This window comes from Silurus aristotelis (assembly GCF_946808225.1).
Source record: "Silurus aristotelis genome assembly, chromosome: 1".
Classification (NCBI taxonomy): domain Eukaryota; kingdom Metazoa; phylum Chordata; class Actinopteri; order Siluriformes; family Siluridae; genus Silurus; species Silurus aristotelis.
Window position 1 is genome coordinate 27,437,568 of NC_139574.1, and position 26,532 is coordinate 27,464,099.

The 26,532-nt window shown below is 38.1% G+C and overlaps 1 protein-coding gene across 9 annotated transcripts in view; it reads left to right on the forward strand.

Moving 5' to 3' along the window:
* fhod3b (formin homology 2 domain containing 3b) overlaps nucleotides 1-26,532 on the forward strand; it is a 110,059-nt gene that overhangs the window by 42,751 nt on the left and 40,776 nt on the right. For all 9 annotated transcript variants that reach the window (XM_083554126.1, XM_083554130.1, XM_083554127.1 and 6 more), the window contains exons 4-5: nucleotides 22,323-22,390; nucleotides 24,477-24,582. In XM_083554126.1, coding sequence (XP_083410252.1) covers nucleotides 22,323-22,390; nucleotides 24,477-24,582 — 174 coding nt within the window. The remainder of the gene's footprint in view (nucleotides 1-22,322; nucleotides 22,391-24,476; nucleotides 24,583-26,532) is intronic.

The following is a 26,532-nucleotide window of genomic DNA, read 5'->3' on the forward strand; positions in this document are numbered from 1 at the left end:
CTATAGTGCATGATTTCTTGCTACTAATTTTTCTGCTGGAGGGGTCATAAAAGCAGGTCAAATACAGTGGAATGTATTTATTCATTCGTTCATTTACACATTTATCTTAGTCAGGGTTACAACGCCAGAGCTCATCTGCGAAACATTGACTAAGTACCAGTCCACTATGCACACATTCATTCACATACTCTTTCACATACTCATACACAGTTTAGAGTAACAGCACTTTTGTCTCTTTTGGTTCAAAAGCCATAGGGCATGCAAAATTTTGTTCTTGACTGCACATTGCCAGGTTGTTTAGATTTTGGCTGAAGATATTTATCCCTTCCTTGGTATATATATATATATATATATATATATATATATATATATATATATATATATATATATATATATATATATATATATATATATATATATTTCGTTCTATCATTGATAAGCCTAGTTAAACACAGCACATATAAAATACAAAAAAATACTTTCAACGAGGGAGCATGAAAGGTCTTTGCAAACCTTCCATCAATTGGCCTATTTGATTAACAACTTTTCTCTGGCCGAGTCACACAATAAATCATGCATGTTACCAGTTAACAGATTAAATATTCACATACATAATCCCTGTGAACTCCCAGATGAAGGTTAGTTTTCAAGTAACCAACAGTTTGATGTTGAACAGTTTGCGAATGTCTCATAATTGTATCCTAATTTAGTTACTTGGTGTTTGGTAAAAAAAGGGCTACTTTGCATCAGCAACACTGACTCACTGACAAACAAGTCATTTATAAGAAAACAACTGATGGCACCAGTGTTCATAGCAACTAGTTTCTAACTAATTAATCATTTGATTGTTAATCATAAATATAATAATATATGATGTGTCAGGCAGTCATTCATGCAATGGTTCACAAAATCATGATCCTACTAAACAGCTACTTCAATTAGGGTACAATATTCGGCAATCAAATATTTATTTATCAATCAATGGACACCTGTTTGAAAGCTGGCAGCCTGCACGTTTCTTACCTTCACCACCTTATTAAATATGGATACATTTTCTGTTCTGATCTCAATAAGTCTCGGTAAAGTACTGAGTAGGCACCGATCAGAGGCCCCATTTTTATGTCATCATGTAGACTTCTTACAAAAGTATTACAGTATTTTAAAACAACAAAAATACAAAACACTAAAGTGTTTTCATACAAAATATGAAAACATTGTCATCAACCCTATCAAATACAAATGACAAAATCCTTTTTTATATTTGAAATACATGTATCATAAACAAATATGAATACATAAATATCATCCATCGCTGGGTATTGTAATGTTTCATGTTTTTCAGTACTTAATCGAAATGATCCAGATGTCTAAAGTAAAGTGATCGCTCAGCCATCAGTTTGTATTTCCAAACAAATGCATCTTCCTCATAGCCCAGCCACGCTGTTTGTTTTACTCATTAGCTAAACGCCCTCTCCTCTTCCGTCTTCCTCCGGCTTCAATAATATGCAAATCATATGTTTCGCTCACAGATGGCCACTGTTCTCCAGCCAAAAACAGCTCCCATCACACAGACCTCTAATTGTGCAGTTTACTCTGGCCTGCCCAGGCAGCCTCCTTTGTTTTTAATCATGTAATATTTTGGAGGGTCTAGAGGTTGAGCAGTCGGCACTGTAAATCCCATGGCTTTCAGAAAGACTGTCCCCCCCTCCCTTCGAGGCCTTTTATGGATTCCAGCTGCATTTGTGGACTATATGGTGCAACTATGGCGCAACTCTACATTCATGCGAGTTTAGAATAAGAGAATGGGAAGCAGTTTTGAAAGTAAATGCTGGAGCACTTACGTGTTAATATTTCTGTGCATTTTTGTTGCAGCTGGGTTGGCAAAGTTATAAAGCTCACATTTGAATTCATTCAAAGAGAAATCGATCCTGCCTTTAGATGAATGAGTATATTTTCCCAATGCGAGCACAGCCAGTGTGAACTGTGATAACAGAAGGCATTAGTTTCTTCTTGACAGATTATTTCACACATAAGTATATGCGTTGAAGTGGGCGGCATTGAGGGTTATGTTCTGATGTGAACTTTTTCCGAAGGGCACTCAGGCATTAAACGTGTTACGAATCAGCACAATTACACCCTTCCCTGAGCCTTTGATTTAGCAGCTGGCTAAAAACGCCTACACTTAAGAGAGCTAAACCTGTAGGTTGGCCCAGGAAGGTGGGGTGGGTATCAATCAAGTGCTTAAAACTCTTTGGAACAGAGCTGTAGCATTTGACTCTAACAGTGGCATGCCATATCGATGATAGACAGGATTTCAACACGGATCACATCAAAACTCCACTTTAAGGCCTCTACTATTTAAGTATTATCGTCTGTAAGGATGAGTATAGTCTCACTGATGCCCTGTTTCCATTTTTTTAACACAGGCTAGCTGACTAATATCACATTCTTCTGCACTGCTACTATTCACACAGTGGCAACATGTAATTATAGGACTATAGCAACTACTTAATCCTAAATAAAAACCTGTTTGACAGATATGAAGCCCCGGTTTATCCCGAATTAGGTGCCCTGAATGGCACTGCATCAGTGTTAGGTTTTGTGCTTGCAGTTAGACATGGTGCCGTGATTAAGTTTAACCATTAGCAGGTGTGCTGCAGGGCCAACAGCCCGAGAGACACAAGGTCAGGGAGAGGACGGGGGCCAACGGGCAAGAAAGCTGGCGGCGTTCCTATGAAAGACATCAAACGAAATGAACGGTGTATTTCAGTAAACATCTAAATGCAGACAGTGCTGCGGTGAGTTCATATATTTCTGGAAAGTGTTTTTTCTGTGAGAAATGTAGACATGAGTGCTTTTCTCCACGCTGTGTTTTTAATTTGCATTTCTGAAGATACGCACATTAGTAATGCGGCGAATGTTTCAGTGTTGCTTTTTCCCTTCATATGGTCCTGCACAGTCCAGTGTTTAAATGACGGGATGCTTAAGCATGACGTTCGAGCCCAAGAAATACTTGAAACAGCTGTATGTAATGATATCGGAAAGAACTCTTAAAAAAACTAGAGGAAACATTTGTGATATATTTCCAGTGATATTTATTTGCACAAAAACTTTGCATGAAACAATACCATGAACCATAGAATGAACAATGTTTACTCAGACCCAAGGAGCTGTGTGTGTGTGTGTGTGTGTGTGTGTGTGTGTGTGTGTGTGTGTGTGTGTGTGTGTGTGTGTGTGTGTGTGTGTGTGTGTGTGTGTGGTTGTTTGGTGAGATTGCAGGTACAGCATTAAAGCCTGCTTCTGAGCCTGGGATTCACTCAGTGGTTATGTAACACACACACACACACACACACACACACACACACACACACACACATACACAAAAACACAGAGGGTGCTGGCTGAATATTGTGATAACCTCACACAGCTACCTCTCTCCTTCTCTGCTTTTCTGTCTCTTGAAAACAGATCAGTTCTTTCCTCCCTGGCGCTGCAGGAGTGAGACGGGGTCTTTACCTTTCAGAGCGCCAAAGCAAACTCGAGTCTGTCTCAGTGTCTGGAGAAGGCCTCGGCTTAGTCGTTCATTCTTCAACAGGATTTTGCTTAATGATGGGGTTGTGTGACAGAGCGTCAATACAGAGTCAAAGGCGTTTTCGCCGTTTCCTAAAACAGAAATAGTTTCAACACATGCACTTACTGAGGTTGTTTATTGACTTGGCCCCCTGCTGAGGACTATTTTCCAGTGTGCAGGCTTGGCATGATAACTACTCACTGGGAGGAAAAAAAAACCTGACTTCAGTCATTAATTAACACACACTGTATGTTAAAAATCTTTAGGCAAAACAGTGGTTAGCTATTGTCCTGTGCTTCTGGGTCGACCGAAACTATTTAATATCACCAGTTTATTTCTTCTCCTGGCCTAAGACCTGTGCGTGTCACTCTTCATATTTCCTCTGGCCACTTGCCACCTTTACACACTGACACCTACAGGCGAAATGCAGGATTTTTTACACACTGCTAGCCATCTGCTTACTCTGTGTACAATATAGCTGCCTTAGACTCATTTCTGATTGATTTATTTATCAGCATGTGAACAAGCTGCAGCACAACTCCTTCTCGCTAAACCCTAAATCAGCATATCAACTCTGACATGCCTTTTTGCTTATAATGCATATTGCAATCCACATTCATAGAGACATCCTTGAAAATAATAAAAAAAAAATAAAAGGAACATTTTATATTAGGGGACATATACAGGTCATAAATCATGCCGAGGCTGAATGCATCAAAGTCCAAGTGGTCTTTATGGAGGCCGAATCCTGAAAAAAAAAGTAAAATCTGGAATAAATGGATGTGATTGAAAGTTCTGTTACCTCAAAAAGGCGATGAAGAGAGAATGAAGGTTCTTTGCCAGCCTTGGCGCATGTTCTGAGCTCCCTTTTCTCTTCTCTTTTCATATTTCATCATTCTGGCATGAGATGTAGGTGATCTTTTTATTTATTTATTTGATAGATGTTTTTTCATTTTGTCTATTGTTGCATTTTTTTGGGAATAGATGACTTCTCGCTACTATTTGTCATTTAATAAGAAAACCTATTGCATATTGCACATATTAACATGCTTCGGAGGAGAGATAAGGTCACAAAGTCATTTTGGGGGTGTGCGTTATGCACATGTCACAGAGAGAATTATTCAGTTATAGACACTGTACAGACCTGACTCTCATTAACCCTGGACCAGAGGTGGCCATGATAATGCTGCGACACACCAGCCGAACGTCATAGATGTGGACCAGATGCCTCATTCAGGAATTCAGTGTTTCAGTTGTTGAAGTCTGGCAGTAAAACAGATTTGCTTGATTGGAACCCTGTCTCTCCTCAAGTTTGGCACTTTTATGAGGTCGAATTCTGTCTCCAAGACTGAAATAATAGCGAGCAGATTGAGCGGTGATGGGGTACGAGCTCAGAGAGATGCGTCTTTCAGCTGCAGCAGAGACGCAGCTAAAACCGAACACTTGATGTGTGAAAAATCTTTCTACTGTTTTAGAATGTTCATGGGAAAGAATTGGCAGAAATGTGTTTTTTGTCTGTGAAGCAACAATTTTGTATTTTTACTGTATTATGATGATAGTCAATATTTTATTTGGGGGGACTTTCCTCCAAACAGATGGGAACACTCTCCATTTTGTCATTTATACAAACACTACAATGAAATTCTAAATGTATGATCATTTTAAAGGCAGTCATTTGTTTAAAGTATTGTACATTATCTATATTCTATATAAAGTCAATCATCATAATTCACTTCTAATTTGTGTTTTAGTGACATTAAATGTCATTTATTTTTTTAAATTTTTTTAAATCCACTTATTCTTACTTGCTTTCATTTTATTTCCTTATTTTATAAAAATGTTATTTAATTTAATGTTATTCATTAGTTACATTTTTTTATTGAGTTGACTATTGTAATAAGATTTTACAAGTAAAAAATAGGAAAAGAGGTTCATTTGTCACCGTGCAGAACAAGGGGGTCCAATCTTTTTAACATTGAATGAAAACCTGCACCCACCCACACCAGCCCCTTGTGGAAAAGATTGGACCAGGGAAACAAATTTCAATACGTTTATACAGTATGAGTTGCAGGTCATGCACAATTTTTCTACTGAACTTTATATTTCATTTACTTTGATGAAACCTCTGTTAGTTACTTAGTAGGAGGTATAGCCAGTCAGGAATAGAATAGAATAGAATAGAATAGAATAGAATAGAATAGAATAGAATAGAATTGCCAATACCACTCTTGGGCCCTTGAGCAAGGCCCTAAACCCTCTGTGCTCCAGGAGCGCTGTATCATGGCTGACTCTGCGCTTTGACCCCTGTACTGATAACTATATTATGTAGTTAAATATCAACTTTATACAATATTGTAACAGCGCTGCACTGGAAGAAGAGAGAGAGACATGCAAATGTTCACCAAGCAGAGCTTTCTTTATTTACTTTCATATTCACCCCGGCGCGCTTTCCTATCCAGTTCTCATACCGGGGCTCACTCACAGTCTCGCGGATCGACCAGCCTTTCCCTGGCATCCACCCATCTCACTCGTAGATCCGCACGCTTTCTCTTTCTAACGCCCACTCACGGAGCGGCACACCTTACGATGTCTCCCCGGCGTCATACCTCTCTTCCAACACAGGGTTTCGGCACCACTGTAACACACTCCCTGGTTCCGCGCTCCACTGGCACCAATATATTTTGATGATTCAGACAGATGAAATACAAAAATATACACAAAACACTGTAAGCATGTTATAACTGCCAAGCGGTTATAGGAAATTGAGCAGGTTATGAGGAAAGGATTTGAAGCAGGGTCAGCGAATAAGTTGTTTACACACATTTCTGTTTCACAAAAGAAAAAGATTTGCAGTGCTATAATTTTGTTGAACATTTACTGTTATATTTATTTGATTATTTATAGCTGTGTTTAATGAGGCGGAACGCTCCTGAAAGCAAATTAGGTCCTGTTATCATGTGTCCTTATCAGCCCCCTTGCTTTTTACTACTTCTTGCAGTTAATGCACCATGTCAAGTTACCAAGAAACAGCAAATCCTTGCAATGGAAAACTCATTGTAACAGCTATAGCCCTGTTACAAAACACTGAAACTGGAGATTCCTTACAGAAGCATTAGCAGTTAATTGTGTTTTCATTTATTTTTCACAGGTGAAGTTGTTATAACAGTGGTGGACAAAGTACACAAAACATGTACTTGAGTAAAAGTAAAAATACAGTAGGTAAAAAATTCCTCCAGTAAAAATGCGCCCTTTAAACTTTTACTTGGGTAAAAGTACAACAGTATTTGCCTTCAAATGTACTTAAGTATCCAAGTACTAAGATTTATTATGGCTTAATGATTAATGTTCCTATTATCTCTTCCACAGACTCTTTGCTTGATCAACTCAGCTTATGTAAAAAGACTCTAATGTTACTCTTAGTACACCAATCTGATAATAGAATAATATTAATAATTTAAACACAGAGTGATAGCTAATAAATTATTATGAGCCCAAAACTTTCTTCTCAAAGTCTTCAAAAAATATGCAAATAAGGCCACAGGTGTTGTGGCAAGTAAGAAGCAGGAGTTTCTTCCATCATTTATTCCTCTCAAAATGTTCTTCTTGATGTTGAACTGACGCTGATCTGTATGTTCATGCTAAATAGATACCACCAACCGGCAATGGAGGTTCCAGCTTGGATGACCCTATTGATTAGTTTCAGCTTTGAAAAACTCCTCTCTGCTTCAGTTTCTGTTACTGGATGAGTAAAACATATTCTCAGAGCAGTCCAAAAATTTGGATACATTTCTGAGAGCTCCATTTTATGTAGAAATATCACCCTAAATGCATTTATTGCACAATGAAATACACATATGATTGTACAAGATTGTACAAAATTTCCTCATGATATAGTAAGTGTAAGTATGCACATTGTGTCTGAAGGAGTAACATGGAATGCACCGTGTGCATTTCAAATATGTCACTAAAAGTATCATTAGGGAATTAAGAGTAGTCCATTATGCAGGCAGTCAATGAGAGATATATGGAACTGCAGAAGAGAAAAACTATATAGTTTATAGGAAAAAACTATTGCACATTTCAGAGAAATGTTTATGCACATGAAAGACAGACACCAGGTAATCATTTTCTTGGAAGCTTTATGAAGCTGCGGATTTTAAGCCAAACCAGGCAGTGATGGAAAATGTCATTTTTAATGACGGCCTTGTAGGATTCTAAATAAACGGATGAGTGATTTCATCTTCTCCTTCTTCTTTTACTTTTGGCTTCTCCCATTAGGGGTCACCACAGCGGATCATCCGTCTCCATACCCCACGTCCTCTACATCTGCCTCTTTCAAACCAACTACCTGCATGTCTTCCCTCACCACATCCATAAACCTCCTCCTTGGCCTTCCTCTTTTCCCTCACCTTGTCTCCAAAACGTCCTACATGTGCTGTCCCTCTAATAAACTAATTTCTAATCCTGTCCATTCTCGTCACTCCCAATTAAAATCTCAACATCTTCATCTCTGCTACCTCCAGCTTCACCTCCTGTCTTTTACTCAATGACACTGTCTCTAAACAATGAAACATCACAGGTCTCACCACAGTCCTATAAAATCTTAAATTACAGAATGATTGAGAGCATGTGAACTCTTTAGTATTAGCTGAACTTCCTGGAAGCCCAGCCTCCTTTTCTCATCTTATTTAGTACTATTTTGGGCAGGGCTTAAATATCTACTTGATTTTCCTGGGTTAAAAGATGTGCTGCTGCATCACTCTTGCTTTGTGTAAAGGAAAATGGAGCTGGTTTAAAGTTCATCAATGCAAAATAAACCTATCAATTTACCTTTGACTTATTTACACACTAGACACAAACTATATTTAGAAGGCTATATTTTTTGAATGCTCTACTTTCAGATAATTAAAAAATAGTATAGAGAGATATAAAAAGTGCATGTGTGGAAGATCAAATAATTTCTTTATATCACTCAAAAGGTTACTGAAAGCACAGTCACTATTCAGTGACCCTCCTTCATATATTATAATTGTCAAAATGGTATGGTTTACTGTATACATTCACATTTTCTTTGTAATGCTATAAAATAAAATGGTCTACCATAATGAGTGACAATATTCATAGATAAAGAAAGGTAGTAAAAAAACAGAGTGGAGCTGCTTTATTGTGCCATTGTAAAGCCTGTTTAATTTAGGTTTTTTTTGTTTGTCTGTGTAGACAATAATAAAAAAATTCAGTAATCTGGAAAACAATATAAGATCAAATGTTATGAAAGTCTGCATGAATTGCATGGCTTGGTGGTTGTGTTTTAATGTGAACAGCACTAGAAGTAGTCTGGCTGGCATTTTACAATTAAATTTCTGAGAAACAGCATGCAAGCCTCTTGTTTGTTCAGGATTGGCATTACATGGGAAAATGTGGGGTTTCTTTGTAATGGAAATTGTTGTAGCGGTCTGTTGATTGAAAGCTCTTTTGTCTTTGAAATCTGCTGTAGAATATGTTTGTCGTAATTTTCTGGAATGTTTGGTTTGCCAGTGGATTATCTAAGGGGTTAGTATGTATTTTAGAACAACAAAAGCTGCCTCAGTGTATAATATTGTCAAAATAAGACACATGCAATTTTAGCTATTAATGACTGAACAAAAAGAGATTAGCTCCATTTTATGATGGAGAATTGTTAAATATTTGACAGTTAATTATTTTTATTTGAAAAGGATTAGACAATTGGTTTGATCTCATGCATGCCGCTTGGCTGTTGTCAAGTGTTTCCAAACTTTGTCTTGAAAGGATTTGTTGCATGCTGGACGGCGAGAACTGGCTCATTGTGACATTTGAGTAAACAGTATTGCAGGAAAAATATCATTTTTCGCTCATGGCAAGCAAGCACATCATCTTTAAGGCATTACAAGAAGCCACAAAGTGTGTATGATTTCACTTTCAATGTAACATAACATTCATTCACTTGTGAGCTGTTACACCCTGAGTAATATCATCGGCATGGAATATTGAACACTCAGTGGCAGTCAGCTGTCTTACAAGGTTGTGTGTGTGTGTGTGTGTGTGTGTGTGTGTGTGTGTGTGTGTGTGTGTGTGTGTGTGTGTGTGTGTGCGGACATTGATGAATGACTGACACATCATTGGGTGCAGACTTCCTGCCCTTTATCACAGTCGGTCTGGTGCTGAGGGTTTGGAGATCTCTCCTGGGCCCATGTTTATCCAGCCTCAAGACAAATAAATGGAGAGCTGTGGCTCGGCTTGGGAGACCACAGCATAGACCTCGGCCTTCTGCTCCCCACAAAATCCCGACTTCCCTCACTGGACGAGGATGGACCTCAGTTGTATTATCTATTTTGCTTTTAAAAACTTTACCTCACCTTATATACCTGGGGGCTTCCAAGAGATTTGACTGAGAGCACTTCATGTACAAGCTGTTATCTGGGTGTTTCCTTGTGCACCATGAACTCTACATAAAGTAAGTGTAGACTTTCTGGCATTTTACCAGCCCATATGCCACAAAAAAAAAAAACTTAGAAAAATAGAAATGTCCAGATTTGCTGTTATGAAAACATACAATTGCTTTCTAAGTGATGAGAAAGACATTTGTTTATGTAGTTAGCTAGATTGAATAGAATTAATAGAACACAGTTTAAAAATCTTCACAAGTTTTATTGACATTTCAAAATTTCTTTATTGGTTTCAATAACAGCGTATAAAAATTCTAAATGGCTAGAGAGGATTTTATTATGATCATAGAGCCAAGTAATGGATTAAGTAAAACATTTTAAAAATAAGTTCATTCTCCCTTCTGCTTGTGTTTATCATTTTTTCAACTCATGTGTACACTTTTATTTTTAATGTTCTTCTCTCCATGTTACATGGGATAGCACTAAAGTTTGAGCAAAAACTTTTAAATTACTGTAGGTGTGCATTGCATAGTTTAAAACGCTATTCTGTCATCATTTTTTAATGGATCAGCAGCAGCAAAAGCAAAACAATAACAGCAGCCTCAAATATTTCCTCAGCCAGTGTATGGGTGAAAGAAACACAGTATACAGTCTGTATGTTATCTTTCTGGTCCATGTACACCAAATGCTGTCTGTCTTTTAGCAGGAGATATGAGTTGTTGGCAGAATCACAAGCCCCATGACAAGAGATGTGATTAAGTGTCTGTGACAATAAGAATGATTTACACTAAACTGGGAATCTGCGAATAAGGCACTGCATTTAGCAGAGTTGTGACTAGAGTTGAGGAAAATGCTAAACATGCTTCAAACTGCAATTACCCAGAGTTACAGTCATGCTTGTATATGTCACTCAACAGTATGCATGTGTGATTATTCTGATCAGAGCAGACTTTCTTCTTTCCGAATAATGGGTGTTGAAATTCTAACCCTTCAGGTTCTTCGGGAAGTTCTGCTCTCTAGCAAATATTTCGATATTAGAGCAGGATCATGCCGAGGTCTTGCAGGAGGTGTTTGCCTTTTGTTGAGCCACAGTAACGTGTCTAAATGAGAGAATGTAGGCAGCTTCCATGTGGGTTCTGTTTTCAAGTGCTGTCACCATAGAGAAAACAGGTTTTTGATTATTCAGCTTTTATCATGACTATTCAACAAATAGTATTATTATTATACAAATGATACAGAAGAACATTTATATAAAAAAGCAAAAAAATAGTTCCATTATTGTTCTGAGTGTCCAGTCTAAAATCTGTTTTGACAGAATACTCCTAAATATTGCCAATACATTGCTAATACATTGCGATATGGTTGTGCTATTATTTGAGATTTGCATTGTTTCAATTAAATAAACACTTCCAACAATTTTCCAACAATTTTCAAATATAGGGTGTTCAAAAACTGGCCATATTGATGGAGATGGAATGAAGTGGAGGCTTTCATTATACACGACTCAGCAATTGTGAGTAATGGAGACCTTTCTTCACAAAAAAATGACAAAGATCGTAATTTCTGTTATTTCATGCAATATTACAATTTACCTCAATGAGAGGTGGTAATGACATATTCGGTGAAGAAAGTCATCATTCACTTAAATGTCCATTTATTATGTCCAACATCTGGTTCGGGAACCATGAGCCAGAACCTACCCCTTGCTAATTATAATGCAGCACACTTGCATGCGCATTGCCTTTTGCAGCTCTGACTTCATCTGTATTTTCATCTTCTCTGCAAGAACAGAATTCTTGATGCAATCAGTCTAAAATATGCAGTGTAATGCTGGGTGCTGCATATCACAGCGCGGCCTAAAGAAAGCACTCGAGTCTGCCTCGCTTGAGCAGCTGTCAGCAGTGCTGTCCTTTAACAAAACGTTTACGTCTCATTCCGACAGGCTCCTATAATTAAAACTAAGGAGTCCAGTGATAATGTATCACAGTAGTATTCAGCTAAAAGGTGTTAAGCTCCAGTTACAGATTTACAGATTACAAAGATCTGTGCAAGCATCTAAGTTGACAACAACCATTACATTACATTACATTACATTTACAGTATTTGAAATACGCCCTTTTCCAGCGTGACTTACAATTATGTCATTTGTACAACTAAGCAGTTGAGGATTAAGGGCTTTCTTTAAGGACCCAGAAGTGATATCTTGGTGGTGCTGCAAGTCCTTTCAGCCCTTCAGGAGCCCAATGTCTTGTGATTATGGCTAATAAATAAGGTAGTTTGCAATGATTATGCATTGTTGCAAGTAGTACTTCAGGATGCTGCTTTTGACTAGAGTCTAAATAGATTAAACATCTTTCTTTTAAATAGTTAAAAGATTAAATCATCCTAAACAATACATAAAGAAAAGATTCTGGTCTTTGGTTCAGTATTCATACTAAAAGGGCTAAAAAAAAACTGTAACAATGCTCATTCTTTCTGTCCTTCAGCTACAATAAGCTGCTTTCAGGTAAATAACATAAATGGATGTGACTGGCAATGACAGAGGACCAGATACAGAAGAAGCAGAGTCTGCTAGTTCAGTCACTAAACTATAGTCAGTTTATCATATCTTTTATAGTACTGGTTAAATCTACTTAGTTTGGTCCAATGAAATGCTTTCGTGCCTATACATCTGGACTGCAGTCTGCAGCATGATGACTTCTTATATATCGTATAGCCACAGCAGGTCAGTAAGAGAATGCTTTGATCTTTTTCCGATGACATCCATAGACATGTCCTATTGGAAGTCTATGCCACACTCAAACAGGGACTGCTGCCTTCCTTTTTAAATTCAGTCCATGATGACATGAAAAAAGAGACAGCTACATTTTATGATAGCTGCAGATGTGTTGTTGGTTCACTGATCCAGGAACCTTGTAAGATCACGTATCGTTCCTCATTTGAGACAGATTTATTTTGGGCCTTGCTTCATTTGTCATAAATCTGGCATGGGAATTGCAAAAGCGGTTAGTCATGTGTATCTCTGAAACATCCTAGACAACATGTTGGGTGGAGAATCGAACATTAACACATTGATAATCCCCTTGCTGTCTGATATTTTTAGCTCAAAACTATAGACTGAAATCTTAACACACTTCCCAAATTAAGTAAAAATGCATGTAGTAAAAACTTTTGTAAATATTAATGAAATCTGGCCCAATATTAACATTTTAGAAACAGGTTTCTATTAGAAAGTAAGAAAGAAAAGAGAGATATTTTCCTTCTGTTTCTCTATTTTATATTATTCCACCCGACCCCTCTCTTTCTGTCTCACACAAGCGTTTACTCTCTGATTCTGTGCCACTGTCATTTTATGTCCTTTTGCATAGTTTTCCCCCTCATGCCTTTCGGCTTCATATGGAAACGTGGATAAAACTTTCTAGCCTATGACAGGTGGCAGTGTTTCAGTTTTAGTTTGGCTTCACATGTTCACCCAGACAGGACATGACCTGAGTCTATCCATAATATACTATATAAACCCCCCCCAAAAAAACCTAAGCTGCCGATCGGCGTTGGAGCCCAACGTAGCACCTTTAGGGCTCTAAATTCCTGCTAAAGCCTTCGACTAATAGAGTCACTATCCTGAATAGTACAGAATAAACTCGAGTAATTTATGAGGGCCTGCTTTTGATAGCCACAAGCACCGGAGCTCCAAAACAATGTGGAGGATGGTTTTGATCAGGAGCTGGTCTTGGAAGCCGGAGAGAGAGAGGGAGAGGGAAAGAGAGAGAGAGAGAGAGAGAGAGAGAGAGAGAGAGAGAGAGAGAGAGAGAGAGAGAGAGAGAGAGAGAGAGAGAGAGAGAGAGAGAGAGAGAGAGAGAGAGAGAGAGAAAGAAAGAAAGAAAGAAAGAAAGAAAGAAAGAAAGAAAGAAAGAAAGGTTTCAAATAAGACTTTTCCTGCTGTCTTTTTTCCAGCGTTTCGAGGCTCAGTGTGACTCAACCAGGGAGGCTGGCAGGATGCTCTCTTTTTGAGAGCAAACAGTCACCTGATGGCAGACTTTTATTTAAGCTTTTAGTAAAGGGGAGGTCCGAACAAATGTAGTGGCCACTGTCTTGTGACTGGATCCATTAAATTGTACTTATTAAAGTGGATGTCTTTTTGGCGGATGGTCCACAGATTCTTTTATAGCTGGATTATTCACATACTCATTGTGGACTAGGGTAAATGTGATCTCATCTTTTAAACAGAAGTTAAAAGCCAAAACTGGTCACACAAGTATAACGCTTTATTTAGACTTTTCTTAGAAGGCAACTTCTTCTAAATGTGCAGATGTTAAACTAGGAGGCGAAAAAAGGTGTTCTAAAGGGGAAAGAGTCAGTAGGTGACTAGATGATGTCCACATGTCCAATTCACACTGCCAGGTAGTTACAGACTGGAAAACTTGAGCAAGCCTTTGGGCATGTCTCCTGCATCCCCAGGTGGCTTGACTCAGTGTGTATGTATTTGTATGCGTATATACAAGCGACTTCCCATCTGTTTTCCAATGCAGAGAGTGCAGGGCTGGTCTTCTGCTGGTGCACTGGTCTCGAAAAGCTGTGATTATTGCAACTCTTTTACACATCACTTCAAATCCAAGCCCAGGTGCCAGTCACTGTAACCACTGCAAGAAGAAGAGAATAATGGAACAGAGAGTGTATCTTTTAGCTAAACAAACAGTGCTTGGTAATGAAGAGCACTTGCTCTGTAGGGACAGCCAGGGGTTTTATAGGGATCTGTGAACAGGATTGAGCATGTGCAGGAGCTTTTCACATATGACAGCGCTTTGAAATCAAATGCTTTAAGAATCTGGCATTGCAACAACCCTGCTTTATGCGGGGAAGAGTGGTGGTGCTCCAGAGGTTTTACATGAATCCGCCAAATTTTGTGATGAACCGAGAGTGACGTGAATTAACTTTCCTTCATGCAACTGTCCATGTGTGATTGATCAACGTAACAAAATATTTTAGAAGCACGGTTTAGCCACTGACAGCATATGCACATAATAACCGAACATGTCTTAAGGTATGCAATTTTAAGCAGCGATTCAATATGATGTCAAAATGCTGGTGTTTTTTTTTTTTTCCCAATTAGCAAAATAGCTGCATTCAATGTCAGTGATACATAGTTTGAGTTTAGATCTATTCGAGAGTGAGAGTGAAACTTGGATGTTATTGACAAAGGACTGTAGAAACCACTTATTCAGGGTGCATATACACTTTCATCACACGGACTTCACTGTATGGCCCAGTAGCAATTACTTTCCAGTCTCTCTTTAGGTCTTGTGTTTGTTTTTACTGCTATTCAACAGACAACCCAGGAGCAGAGCATTTACTAAACAGCCTACATATAAACATCTACATAAGGTGCTCTCAGGTTTCAGGGCTTCTTTGAGGGACTCTCCAGTCCTGCATTAGAGGGTTTAGGGTTCTCCGATGGAAATCTGCCCAAGATATGTGTCATTATCTTGAGATTGGATAGCCAACTGGAGCAGAGGAACACATTCTGCTATGGTCTTTTCATATCAGGTTTCCAGTTGCACAACTCCCTTAGCTTGTGAGGTGTTGTGCTCGGTGTATATGTTGAAGAAGACATGTCCCAGAATGGCACATTAAAATGATTGTAACATCGCTTTGCTAGGGCCTGCTGCTGATCTGTGTTAATTTTACTGAAGAAGGATTGGGATTTGAGGCTTGTATGATATGCCAGAACTCTTTGAGCTGAAAAGCTGATAGCATTGACGTAAATATACAATAAGCCAGCTGACATATAAGTTGGTGTTAATGCTTTTTAAGCACTGTGCAGCTCTATTGAATGACTTGGGCTCACTAATAAATAGAACCTAATAAAATAGAATATTTGTGGCTTTAAACATTTGCTCTTAGATCTCTGTTGCTTGTTTTTACAAGCTGTCAAATTGTCACACTGTTTGATTTTGTTGGCTTTATGGTTACAGCTTTTATTATAATTGAAATAAAGCTGCACAGCAGCAGAAGGGCCAATCAGCCAGTGTCACAAGTGTCACTGGTTCAGTCAAATCCTTCCCATGCAAATCCTGACGGAAATGAGTAGCCCACATGATCCTATCCAGACTACATCTCTATCGTATCCTGATGTGTGGAAAGAGAACAGAACAACCTCTGGGGAAGTGGTGGCCCATTTTGTGAGAGCTGCAGCACATTATAATGTTCTCAGCCTATGAATTGTAATCATTGCCCTCAGCATAGATCTGCATCTGGCAGTCATCAATTGGCAGTGCCCACATGCACAAAAACGTTAAAGTGATGAAATCGATTCATTACGAAGTGCTGCTCTTCCGCCCATGTTGTGTGGTAGATCTGGCAAGTGTGCTTACAGATGTGTGTGCATAAACACTAACATTCACGTGAGTTGTACACACGCACACACACACACACACACACACACACACACACACACACACACACACACACACAAAACTTCCCTTCTGAGTCAGTAAAGCCTGAATGATAATTTTTGTTGCCTCCACTATAAAACAGTCTCATCGTTACTTACATTCCTTATGATGTCTTCCACCTGCCTCCGTTTATCTGCATTTATTAAGCTAGAGGACACTTGATGTTTGGGCCGAGAAGCAAAGGATCAAAGTCTGTAAAGTAGCCCGGGCTCATGTTGGGAGGTCTCTTCCTAATTACTCCTGTTTTCTCTCTATAAATTAGGACCAGAGCAAATGGATTAGAGGAGCGGAACAGCAGTAAGGCAGTTATGGAGGTCCTAAGCAAGAGAGAGAGAAAGAAAAGTGGAAGAAAGAGAGAAATCATGGCCATATGGTGATCCTCTTGGCTTGAGCCAGGTTTACTGGAGCACTGGTACTGTTCTGACAATTTACTGGTTGTTTAATCCTTCAGTGGCAAAGTGGTTCAGTGGCAAAATAAAACATTTGAGGAAAGAAGGAAAGGCATGTGCTTTATTTAATTGGGATTACAGTTGTGAAATATTGCAGCCTTTTTTAGTCACCTTACTGAGTCAAAGGTCACTTTAGTGTTTAAAGATAAACATATTATTTAAGGCTGTCAAAATTAACAGTAATACTGCGTTAACACAAATTCATTTAAACGGCACTAATTTTATTAATTTTATTAATGCAGGATGCCTTTCTGTTTGACCATTTTCATAATTTAAAACATCAAAATTTTGGTTTCACAAATAATAAACATACATTTGCATGAAGCATCCATATTTGTCCATGCCCATGTTGAAAAGAGTATTAAAAACTTTGAATCGATTTACAGCCCTAGAATTATTACTTTAAATTAGAAGATTGAAAAAGATTTTAAGTTTTAAGGGTTTTTTTTCCCATATCAAGTCTTGGAATCATTATGAAGTTAAATGCATGCCTTGTTGATAAAAGAGGTCAAAACAGAACTTGTTCAAGATGAAAAAAAAAGCTACATTAACTAAATAACCACTTTTGACAACCATGGTGAGCAAAAAAAGCATCTCAGAATGTAAAACAAATAGAATCTTGGTGTAGATGGGCTACAGCTGCAGAAGACAACATCGGGATTCTTATCTGCCAGCCAAAAACAAGAAGCTGAGGTTGCAGTGGGCACAGATTTACCAAATGTTTTGGTAAAGTAAGATTCCTGTTCCTAGTTAATCAAAGTTAAAGCCTGTGTGGTCTACAGTATGGCACTTTGGGGCAATGTTCAATATGTTTAAAATCAGATGCCTATGTCAGAATCTGAGGTTTGACAGTAGTAATATAATTATGCAGCTGACATGAAAGAGAGCAGATGGTGTAAACCTCAATTTGCATTATAGTATGTGGACTCTTCAAGATCAGCATCTGTAATTTTTTAGTCATATGTTAGAATCATGGAATAAAGCAAGACCTATGACTACTGCAATGTTTTATTTATCTAGACCTTAATAACAATTGTGTGGTTGCCACAAATAACCTCAGGAACAGCAAAAATAAAATACAGCAGATTTCATTTAGTAATTTTTTCCAGAACCCAGGGAAAATTTGGGGGAATAATAACTCTTCCTGCTTCCACAATGGTTAAGAGGGAAATTAGAAGCCAGGTATAAAAAATGAAAGGCACAAGATTGTTTAATCATCAAGAAGTGAAACTATTTCAATAAGGGCAACATTTTGGACGTTTGCCTTACCTCAGAGAAGCAGCTGTTGTTGCTTATTAATCTGGGAAGGGTTATAAGGCCATTTCAAATTTGCCATTTTTAGTGATAAGGATTGTTTACAAATGGAGAGCCTTTAAACTGTTGCCTGTCTTCTCATGAAAGGGTGTCACATCAAAATTTACTCCACATAATCCTCAGGAATATAAAGAAAAACCCAAGAGCTATAACATGGGACCATGTGTGTTTCCATGCCAATGTTAGCATGGTAAATGTTTATGTTCATGAAAGCAGAATCAGAAAAAACACTGAACATGTGTGGCTTTCATGTAATGGTGGCTGAGAAACAGTCCTATTTGTTTGTTTATAAAAGTAAGTAAGGATTGCACAGTTGATTTTTTAGGCCCTGATTAAATCTTAGAAATAAAGGAGGGTATACTTTCTTTTTTTCCCCAGACTGTATTTTTTTGTCTTTATTAAAAGTATTTTCACGAACCTTTGTGTCCATTCCAGTCTTGTTCACTCTTCCACCTGCTAGCTGAAATTTGGGTAGTTTTAGCATAGCCATTGTTGGCTGCATTTGATTACCTGGCTGGTGTCTGGAGCATGAAGTCCAAAGCTATGGTGAAATTTTCTGAGCTACTCTGTCTGTTGTGAGATATCCCTAAAATCCCCTTGCCTGGTGGAGTGACCTCCAACCTGATTCCATCTGAAGCACACACGAAACACAAACTCACAGACATACACACATACTTTCATGCAAACACACACTGCGAGTGGTGCTTAGTGGTAATACCCAGACAGATTAGCTACCTGTGTGTCTAGGAAGAGCTCATATGTCCTACTTATTCAGATTTATTTTCTTTTATCTGGGCCATTTCAAATTCATGTATTACAGTTCCAGGATATCTGCAAAATAGGAACATTATTTTTGACATCCATAATTGAGCAAGAATTGGTGAATGCATTGGATTTCTTCAGGTTATGTGGTTTTCAGTTTTTGGGAGTTAGCCCTAAGTGTGAATTATTGTTGATTGCTTCACATTCATAGTGGTATTCCTACTTCATGCTCAGTGTTTCGAGATCACCCAAAACTCTAAATAGGATAATGTGGTGAACAAATAAATGAATTTTAAAAAGTTAGGTAAATCCTTTGCTGTGTTGCAGTATTGCTCTGTATGATCATTCTCTGGACATCTGTTCTAGAAGAGACATGATCATCAGTGTATTGGAATGAACATGTGTAATAGCACAAACAGAAAAATATACTTAAATACTATATTTCTCTCTGCTAGCCACCAACTGTTGTATTCATTTTACTGTTTTCTCTTCGTTATGATTATTTGTTCATTGTGGACATGAGTGGAGAGCGAGAGGGCAGTATTTGGTAGCCACTTATCCCTGCCAGCTGGTATGGAACTAATCAGAGCTGAAATAGTTTCCTTATTAAATATAAGCCTTCTTTTTTCCTGTGACAGGTTGTGTGTGTAATATTGGGCTTGCTTTGAGCATACGTTTCACAGCACATACAATGATACAACACATAAATCTTTTTACTATAGTCAGATCCTCAACCTCAGCCCTTTACAGGTAAGAATATGATGAGTTCATTGCTGATTGCTTTATGACTTGTGTTTAGATCCCCAGAGCAATTTAGACTCATTATAATAATAAACATGAGATGGAGATCTCACAGAAAAAGTTTGAAAAGTATGTTATCCCATGTTGTCCAGTTGGATGCAAAAAAGAGAAAAAATATATATCAGTATTCAGGTTGTCAATAATGCCAAAGTAAAAAAAAATAAAAAATTGTTAAGGCTTGCTACTATGAAATAAGAACCAAAGTAATAAATTTGCAACATGGGCAAAAATGAGGGAGGAAAAGAAAGAGACAGATGAAGGTTCAGAAGCAGGACGAAATTGAGAGGTGCTGGGAATGTGGGAATGGAGGCACGCTTCCAACTGGCGGAGTCTTGCAGTCGTCTGATGAGCCAGAGCTGCAGAGCTGGGCTGCTGGCCACAGGGCAGAGCTGCACAGGGATAGAGGGGTTGGAGGGATGACGGGATGACTGGACCTAATCTCTTCCAGGTCTCACAAAGTGCAGGTCTGTTCCAGAGAATTAAGCTTCCATAGCAAAGTATGCTGATTCCTCTACATCTATTACCATGAGTGTACTGTGAAATAATTAGCTTTTATATATGAGGGAGAGTTTATTTTATCAGCAGTTTGACTGGGTTGTGACTAGACAGTCATATTTAACTTGAAGACATATGCACTGTACTAAACATATAAACTTTATTAGCTGAAGTATTAAATACTTATAAAAAAAAGTGCTATACTTTATTTAGTAAACATGTTCTGCCTAGTCTGGGCGTCTTACAGGTGCGCCAAAATTTCTCTCTTGCGTTGTGTTTTTTTTCGAGAGCTGAGCTCGTTTTACACATGACTTAAGTTCTAACATTGTGGTTGAAAGGTAAGACTCCTGGCATACGCATTCTCCTTCACAATAGCGTGATTTGCATGGCTTTACAGGTTATAGAACCTCGCATCTGAGATAAATCATGCCAAAACAGTTCTGTACTGTGCGGTGCACGAGAAACAAGGCCAGGAATCATGCATTGGCCAATTCTTTAAACCTGACTGGAAAAAAATCTTCTTGCTGGGATGCCGAAAGCGGCTTAAGAAGCAATATGTGCAATTCATGTGTTTCTTGAGAAAGAAGGTGTTGAGAAATTGCATGCGTTGAGATTGTAAGTATATGATAGTTTCCTTCTAGGTCTTGAAGTGTACAAATCTTTCAATGCTGCTGTTGGAAATCAGTTACTTCACTGAGATTTGGTCCCCCAAAAGAATCTGAGATCGGATGATAGGGTGCAACTGATGCAAAGTACCACTCTGAAATATTTGACTTACTTGAATGATAGAAACATGCTTTATTTATTGGTTATACTGATACTAGGCATGTAAGTGAATTGATCTAATTTAAAAAAAATAATGTTATTTGGTGTGACATTATTGAGAATGTACTTTTTTTTTTTTTTTTGCTTAAAATGTATTGCATTGTTTTATTCAGTTTTACTTGTAACACTTTTTTTTTGTACTAAGGTTCAAACAGCATGACAAAAGTTTATTTAAAAGATCTGCATGTGTGCTTGCAAGTATTCCTGCACATTGACATGCCATGTAGCCAAATATGCTGTTTCTTGCCACTTGAGTGTTTGTACCAGTGATAAATAATAAAAAGCAGCAATACAGATGAAGCTAGTGCCTCATATTTTTGCAAAGCCGAATACATAAATTGATCATGTATGAAATTGTGCAACTAAACCAGGGTTCGGAATGATTTCTTTAATGTGTAGACAACTTTTCCTGAGTTTGAGTCCCACCCCTAAATGTGCCTTGAGTCTGCTGTTAACGATAATACTGAAGTTATCTCAAAAATGAATTTATCATAATAGTGATATAGGTAGTAGATAGTTATATAGCTTTGATTTTGCATGATTTTACAGGCAATCTCGTATTCTTTATTGAAAAGGCTGTATGAATATACATGAAAATATAATGTTTATAGATCACGAGACACAGCCAGCCTTGATGACAAATAGGGAAAGAAAGTGTCAGAGAAAGAAGGAGAGAGAGAAAGAGAGAAAAAAGAGAGAGAGAGAGAGAGATGAAGGTCATTACACAGTGATTTTTTTTGCAATCATGGATGAAGCAGCAAATGCTGAGTCAGAAGCACAGGCGATCAGATGCATCGCACAAACACAAGCAGCTGTGATCTCAATCCTGCCACATTCTGGCAGACTGAAGAACTGCGTTTATAAATCCTGTGGGGAAAATTCAAAGCCCACAGCCCAAAGGAGAATAAACCATTAAAGCCTTTTTGATTCCCTTCACACTAGACTTAAACATGTATGATTTAGAGTGGTTACACGCAGATAAAGAACAGAGTTCTGTGTCCCAGCGCTGGGATCAGGAACCACAGTTTTATTCAGAATAATTTGGGGGCATAGTGGCAGTTTGCAGTTGGGTTCAAACCAGAACAAGCACAGATTCTTTGTCATGTGAACACATACTGACAGTTTGTCACTGCTGGCAATCCATGAGGTTTTGCAGAGCCTATGGGACATATTGGATTAGACATGCTGTTCAGGAATCGTGTGAAACAACTGTAAAATCCACTCCTTTTCTCCTTTGCTTGTCTTACAGAGAAACTGTACAACTCGACAGGAAGGGAACTAAGAAGAGCCCTGTTTTCTCTCAAACAGATTTTTCAGGTAAGCCACATTTTTGTTTATTAATCTTCAACTGTTTGTTGCTTATATTGAGCAAGTGAACATAGGTTTGCCATAAATTACAGACAGGTGACTAATAAAGGAAAAATATGGTGTCTCTGTTATGCCTTGGGGGCTGCAAATCTCACTTGTCTTATTAGAGGGAAGCGTCATTGCAAATCCATTGAGTTATTCTGACTGATCATTTCTTTTCCTATAATGAGACTTTTCTACACTGATGGATTGAAGGATGACCTTCCAGGATGACACCTTTCAGCACATGACAAAAGGCTTCACAGAATGGTTTGATGAGAATTTAAATAATGTAAAAAAATTTTTTACAGCTTTCATAGTCACATGATTGCAACCAAACCGAACACCTGTGGGGGACTAGGAGGTGGTGTAAGACGGTGGTCTACATCATCATCAAAACACCAAATGAAAAATGTATTTTTTGTTCTCTAGCACAGTTCCAAGACACATTAAAGCACTTCGTGCAGTTTGTGTGCATCCCAACACCTTACTAAGACACGTTGTGTACTTTTTCGGCTGTCTATATGCAGTAACATGTCCTTCATTCACTTTTACTGGATGTTTAAAAAATTAAAAAGCAATTCATATGTCAGTGAAATTTCAAACTGTATGAAATGCATTACTCTGTGGGTGTAGCCATGTCTTTATTTCATTCTGAGACTAAAACCTGCAGCAGAGATTTCTTTTAGATTACTGTGGTTAAGGTTAAGGCTCATCTTAGGAGCAGGTGTGTGGGGGCATGCTTTTATTTCTTGTGCGAACCGAATGTCCTCAGAGGAAAAGGAAAATCTGACAGACTTAACCTTGTGGGTGTCACATTTGGCAAGGCCTAAAATCTAAAAGTGCTTTTAGAATTGTATTTTTTTTGTTTGTTAGACAGTAGCCCAAATATTTCCTTCAGGTTACTGAGGTTAGGGTTATAGTTACAGTTGGATAGAGTCATAGCATGCTAGAGGTTCCCTAGGTCAATAGGACAAATGTGTGCATGTGTGTGTGTGTGTGTGTGTGTGTGTGTGTGTGTGTGTGTGTGTGTGTGTGTGTGTGTGTTTGTTTGTTTGTTTGTTTGTTTGTTTGTGTGTGTGTGTGTTTGTTTGCTTGAAATCTGCCTGTCTAAATGGTTTAAATTACACAGATGTTGACAGATGTGAAGGCTTACACTCTATTGTTTATAAGGCAGATGCTTGATAAACACACATCATCTACAACTTCTCAGCTATTATTACGCACACAATTAATGCTGGGATATTTGCAAAAGTGTTTCAGGTGCATTTTATGTACAAACCAGCACAAAACAAATTGTTGTATACAACTATTGTAGCTCACATTTATCCAGACATATACACAGGAATTCCCTATCATTATAGTCTTTTTGGCTACATAAATCCTAAAGACCAACCCTCTAATCATTTTAACATCAGTGATTGGGCGCGTCCTCAAAAATGTCAAAGCTGGAGAAATACTGGATATACTGGTAAGCTCTGGATCCGAAGCAGAGAGACAAGTACAAAGTGGTGTAATCAAAGATTTATCAAAGAGTGCCCAGACTGCGGGTCTGCTGGTGTGTGTGTGTGTGTGTAAATCTAGCTAACACAGAAAGCTCTCTTCCCACATTTTATACAGAGAATTTAATGGGCTCTCAGGACTGGCGAAAGAGCCGAGCCACGCATAGCAACCAGCAGTTGCCGAGCCCCAAACACAAAGAGTTACCATGGTCAGAGGAAATGAAGTGCGTAGCAGTATGTGCATTTTGGACTCTGTGTGAGGGTCATATAACATATAGCCAATGAATCACTCTGACTCTCACAACATGAATGAACCTGCTCTACAGCAAACCCCCCAAAAAAGTGTGTAATTTACGAGGCCTAGTGAAAAATTAATTCATATTATATTTGAGTCTTTAAAAAAAAGAAAAGAAAAGAAAGGCTCAGTGCAAGTGACTGTTTTGTTCTTTGTGTGATGCTGTGTTTCTATGACTATTGTTAAAAGTTCTATACAAACTGAGTTTAATTGTGTTGTGTTTTGTGCTGAGGCATGCATTTCTGATCTGTGCCTGCAGGATGATAAGGACCTGGTGCATGAGTTTGTGGTGGCTGAAGGACTCATCTGTCTCATTAAAGTGGGGGCAGAGGCTGATCAGAACTACCAGAACTACATCCTCAGAGGTACTCTAAAAAATATAACAGTGGAATAGTACTGCTTTTTCAGCTCCTTCAACAGGCCTTGTGCTTCTATTGTGTTCTGCCTCACAGAAAATACTGTAAAAATGAATAAAGTTGAAATTGGATCAGTAATTTAACTTCCAGAATAATTACATACTTTTAGACTTATCTTCCAAATTATGTATAAATATTCTAGCAGCTTGACCTTCAACCTAGATTATACATCTAATACTGTGTGCTAATACAGCTTAGTTTGCCTGTATGTGAGTCCTATGATGTCAGTCAGGAGCTCGGGGGTGGCATACACTCACACACCTGTCAATCATAGTAACTCTAGCCAATCGCAGGCATTTATCAGTTCTGCACATTACACACCAAAAATTACATTCCATTAAAAAATAATACATTAACCATCCTGATAATTTATGCATAATCATGTCACAATGATGTCCTCACACACACACACACACACACACACACACACACACACACACACACACACACACACACACACACACAGAGACACTTACATGCTGCATCACTGTACAATAAGAACTCCATGTCTTTATATACATATACCGTATATAAATACACACATACATACACTATACAGACAAAAGTTTGTGGAAACATTTTGATTGTTTGCTGTTATAATAACTGTTCAGAGCACAGGCAGTTAATTTATTTTTTTATGTATTATTGAGGTAAAAGGTCATCCATGTAGAGAAAGTTTAGTAGACACTACGTGTTTGAGGATGATGATGATACTCTCACAGGTCACGGGGTGATTAGGAACTTCTACTACAACTTTGGCATTATTTTGATGCCATTTACAGAGGTCATACCTCACACACAAAAGCCTGGTTGTTACATAAATTACATTTGCAAACTACAGTGGAATCTCGATACTCATGACCTTGACACTCGCGAATTTTCATTTGGAACTGGACTTAGAGTAAACTTTCTTTCGGCTTCTCCCGTTAGGGGTCGCCACAGCGGATCCTCCGCATGTTTGATTTGGCACATGTTTTTACGCTGGATGCCCTTCCTAACGCAACCCTCCCCAATTTATCCGGGTTTGGGACCGGCACTGAGAGTGTCTGGGGATGGTTCCCTGACCGGGGATCGAGCCCGGGTCGCAGCGGTGAGAGCGCTGCATCTTAACCACTAGACCACCAGGGGACCTTGGAACTGGACTTAGAGTAACTCGAGAAAAAATCTGATAGTTTGCGAGAGCCTCGATTTGTTCGAAAGCTCGGAGTAACATTTCAAAATAGAGTTTGTGCTAATAAATTATATAAAAATGTTTAAAAAACTTTTATTATTGCATTATTAATTTATAATTAATAATAAAAAAGTAGTAAATAAAACATTCATGACAAGTAATTCACAATTGTTGTTGAGTTTACAGTATAGTACTTGTACAATCTCCCTTGAAAAAGGAGCCGTCAAAAGGAGAGTCAAAACATTTTGTGTTACTTGCGAGGGGTCATAGAACGTAACCCCCGCGAGTATCGAGGTTGCACTGAATTGATAATGTAACCCATTCGTTTGACCCAATGGGTCCACCAGAAACTACTTTTTTATTTCTCTTTTAAAATTGATGAGGGATATTGAATACGTGAGATTTTTATGAGCCACATTTATACTGGTAGTTTCTTTGTGGCAGCTCGAGGTTTCATACTCCTTTTCCATTTTGGACTCTGAATCCGAACACACATTTTGTAATGAGATAGCTGAATTGAACTAAAGTTAAGCATGTGTGGGTTTTGTTTTTTTTAGTTTTATGCTATTAGGGAAAATGTAGAATAATAGACATATAAGTCTAAATATCCAGGTGCACTTTAAATTAGAAAACCTGGTTTTCTAAATAAAGAAAATTGAATCTAAGCCTGTTTAAATTAGAATAATGTTACACTAGGAAGTCATGAAATTGTATTTTAAATGGTTAAA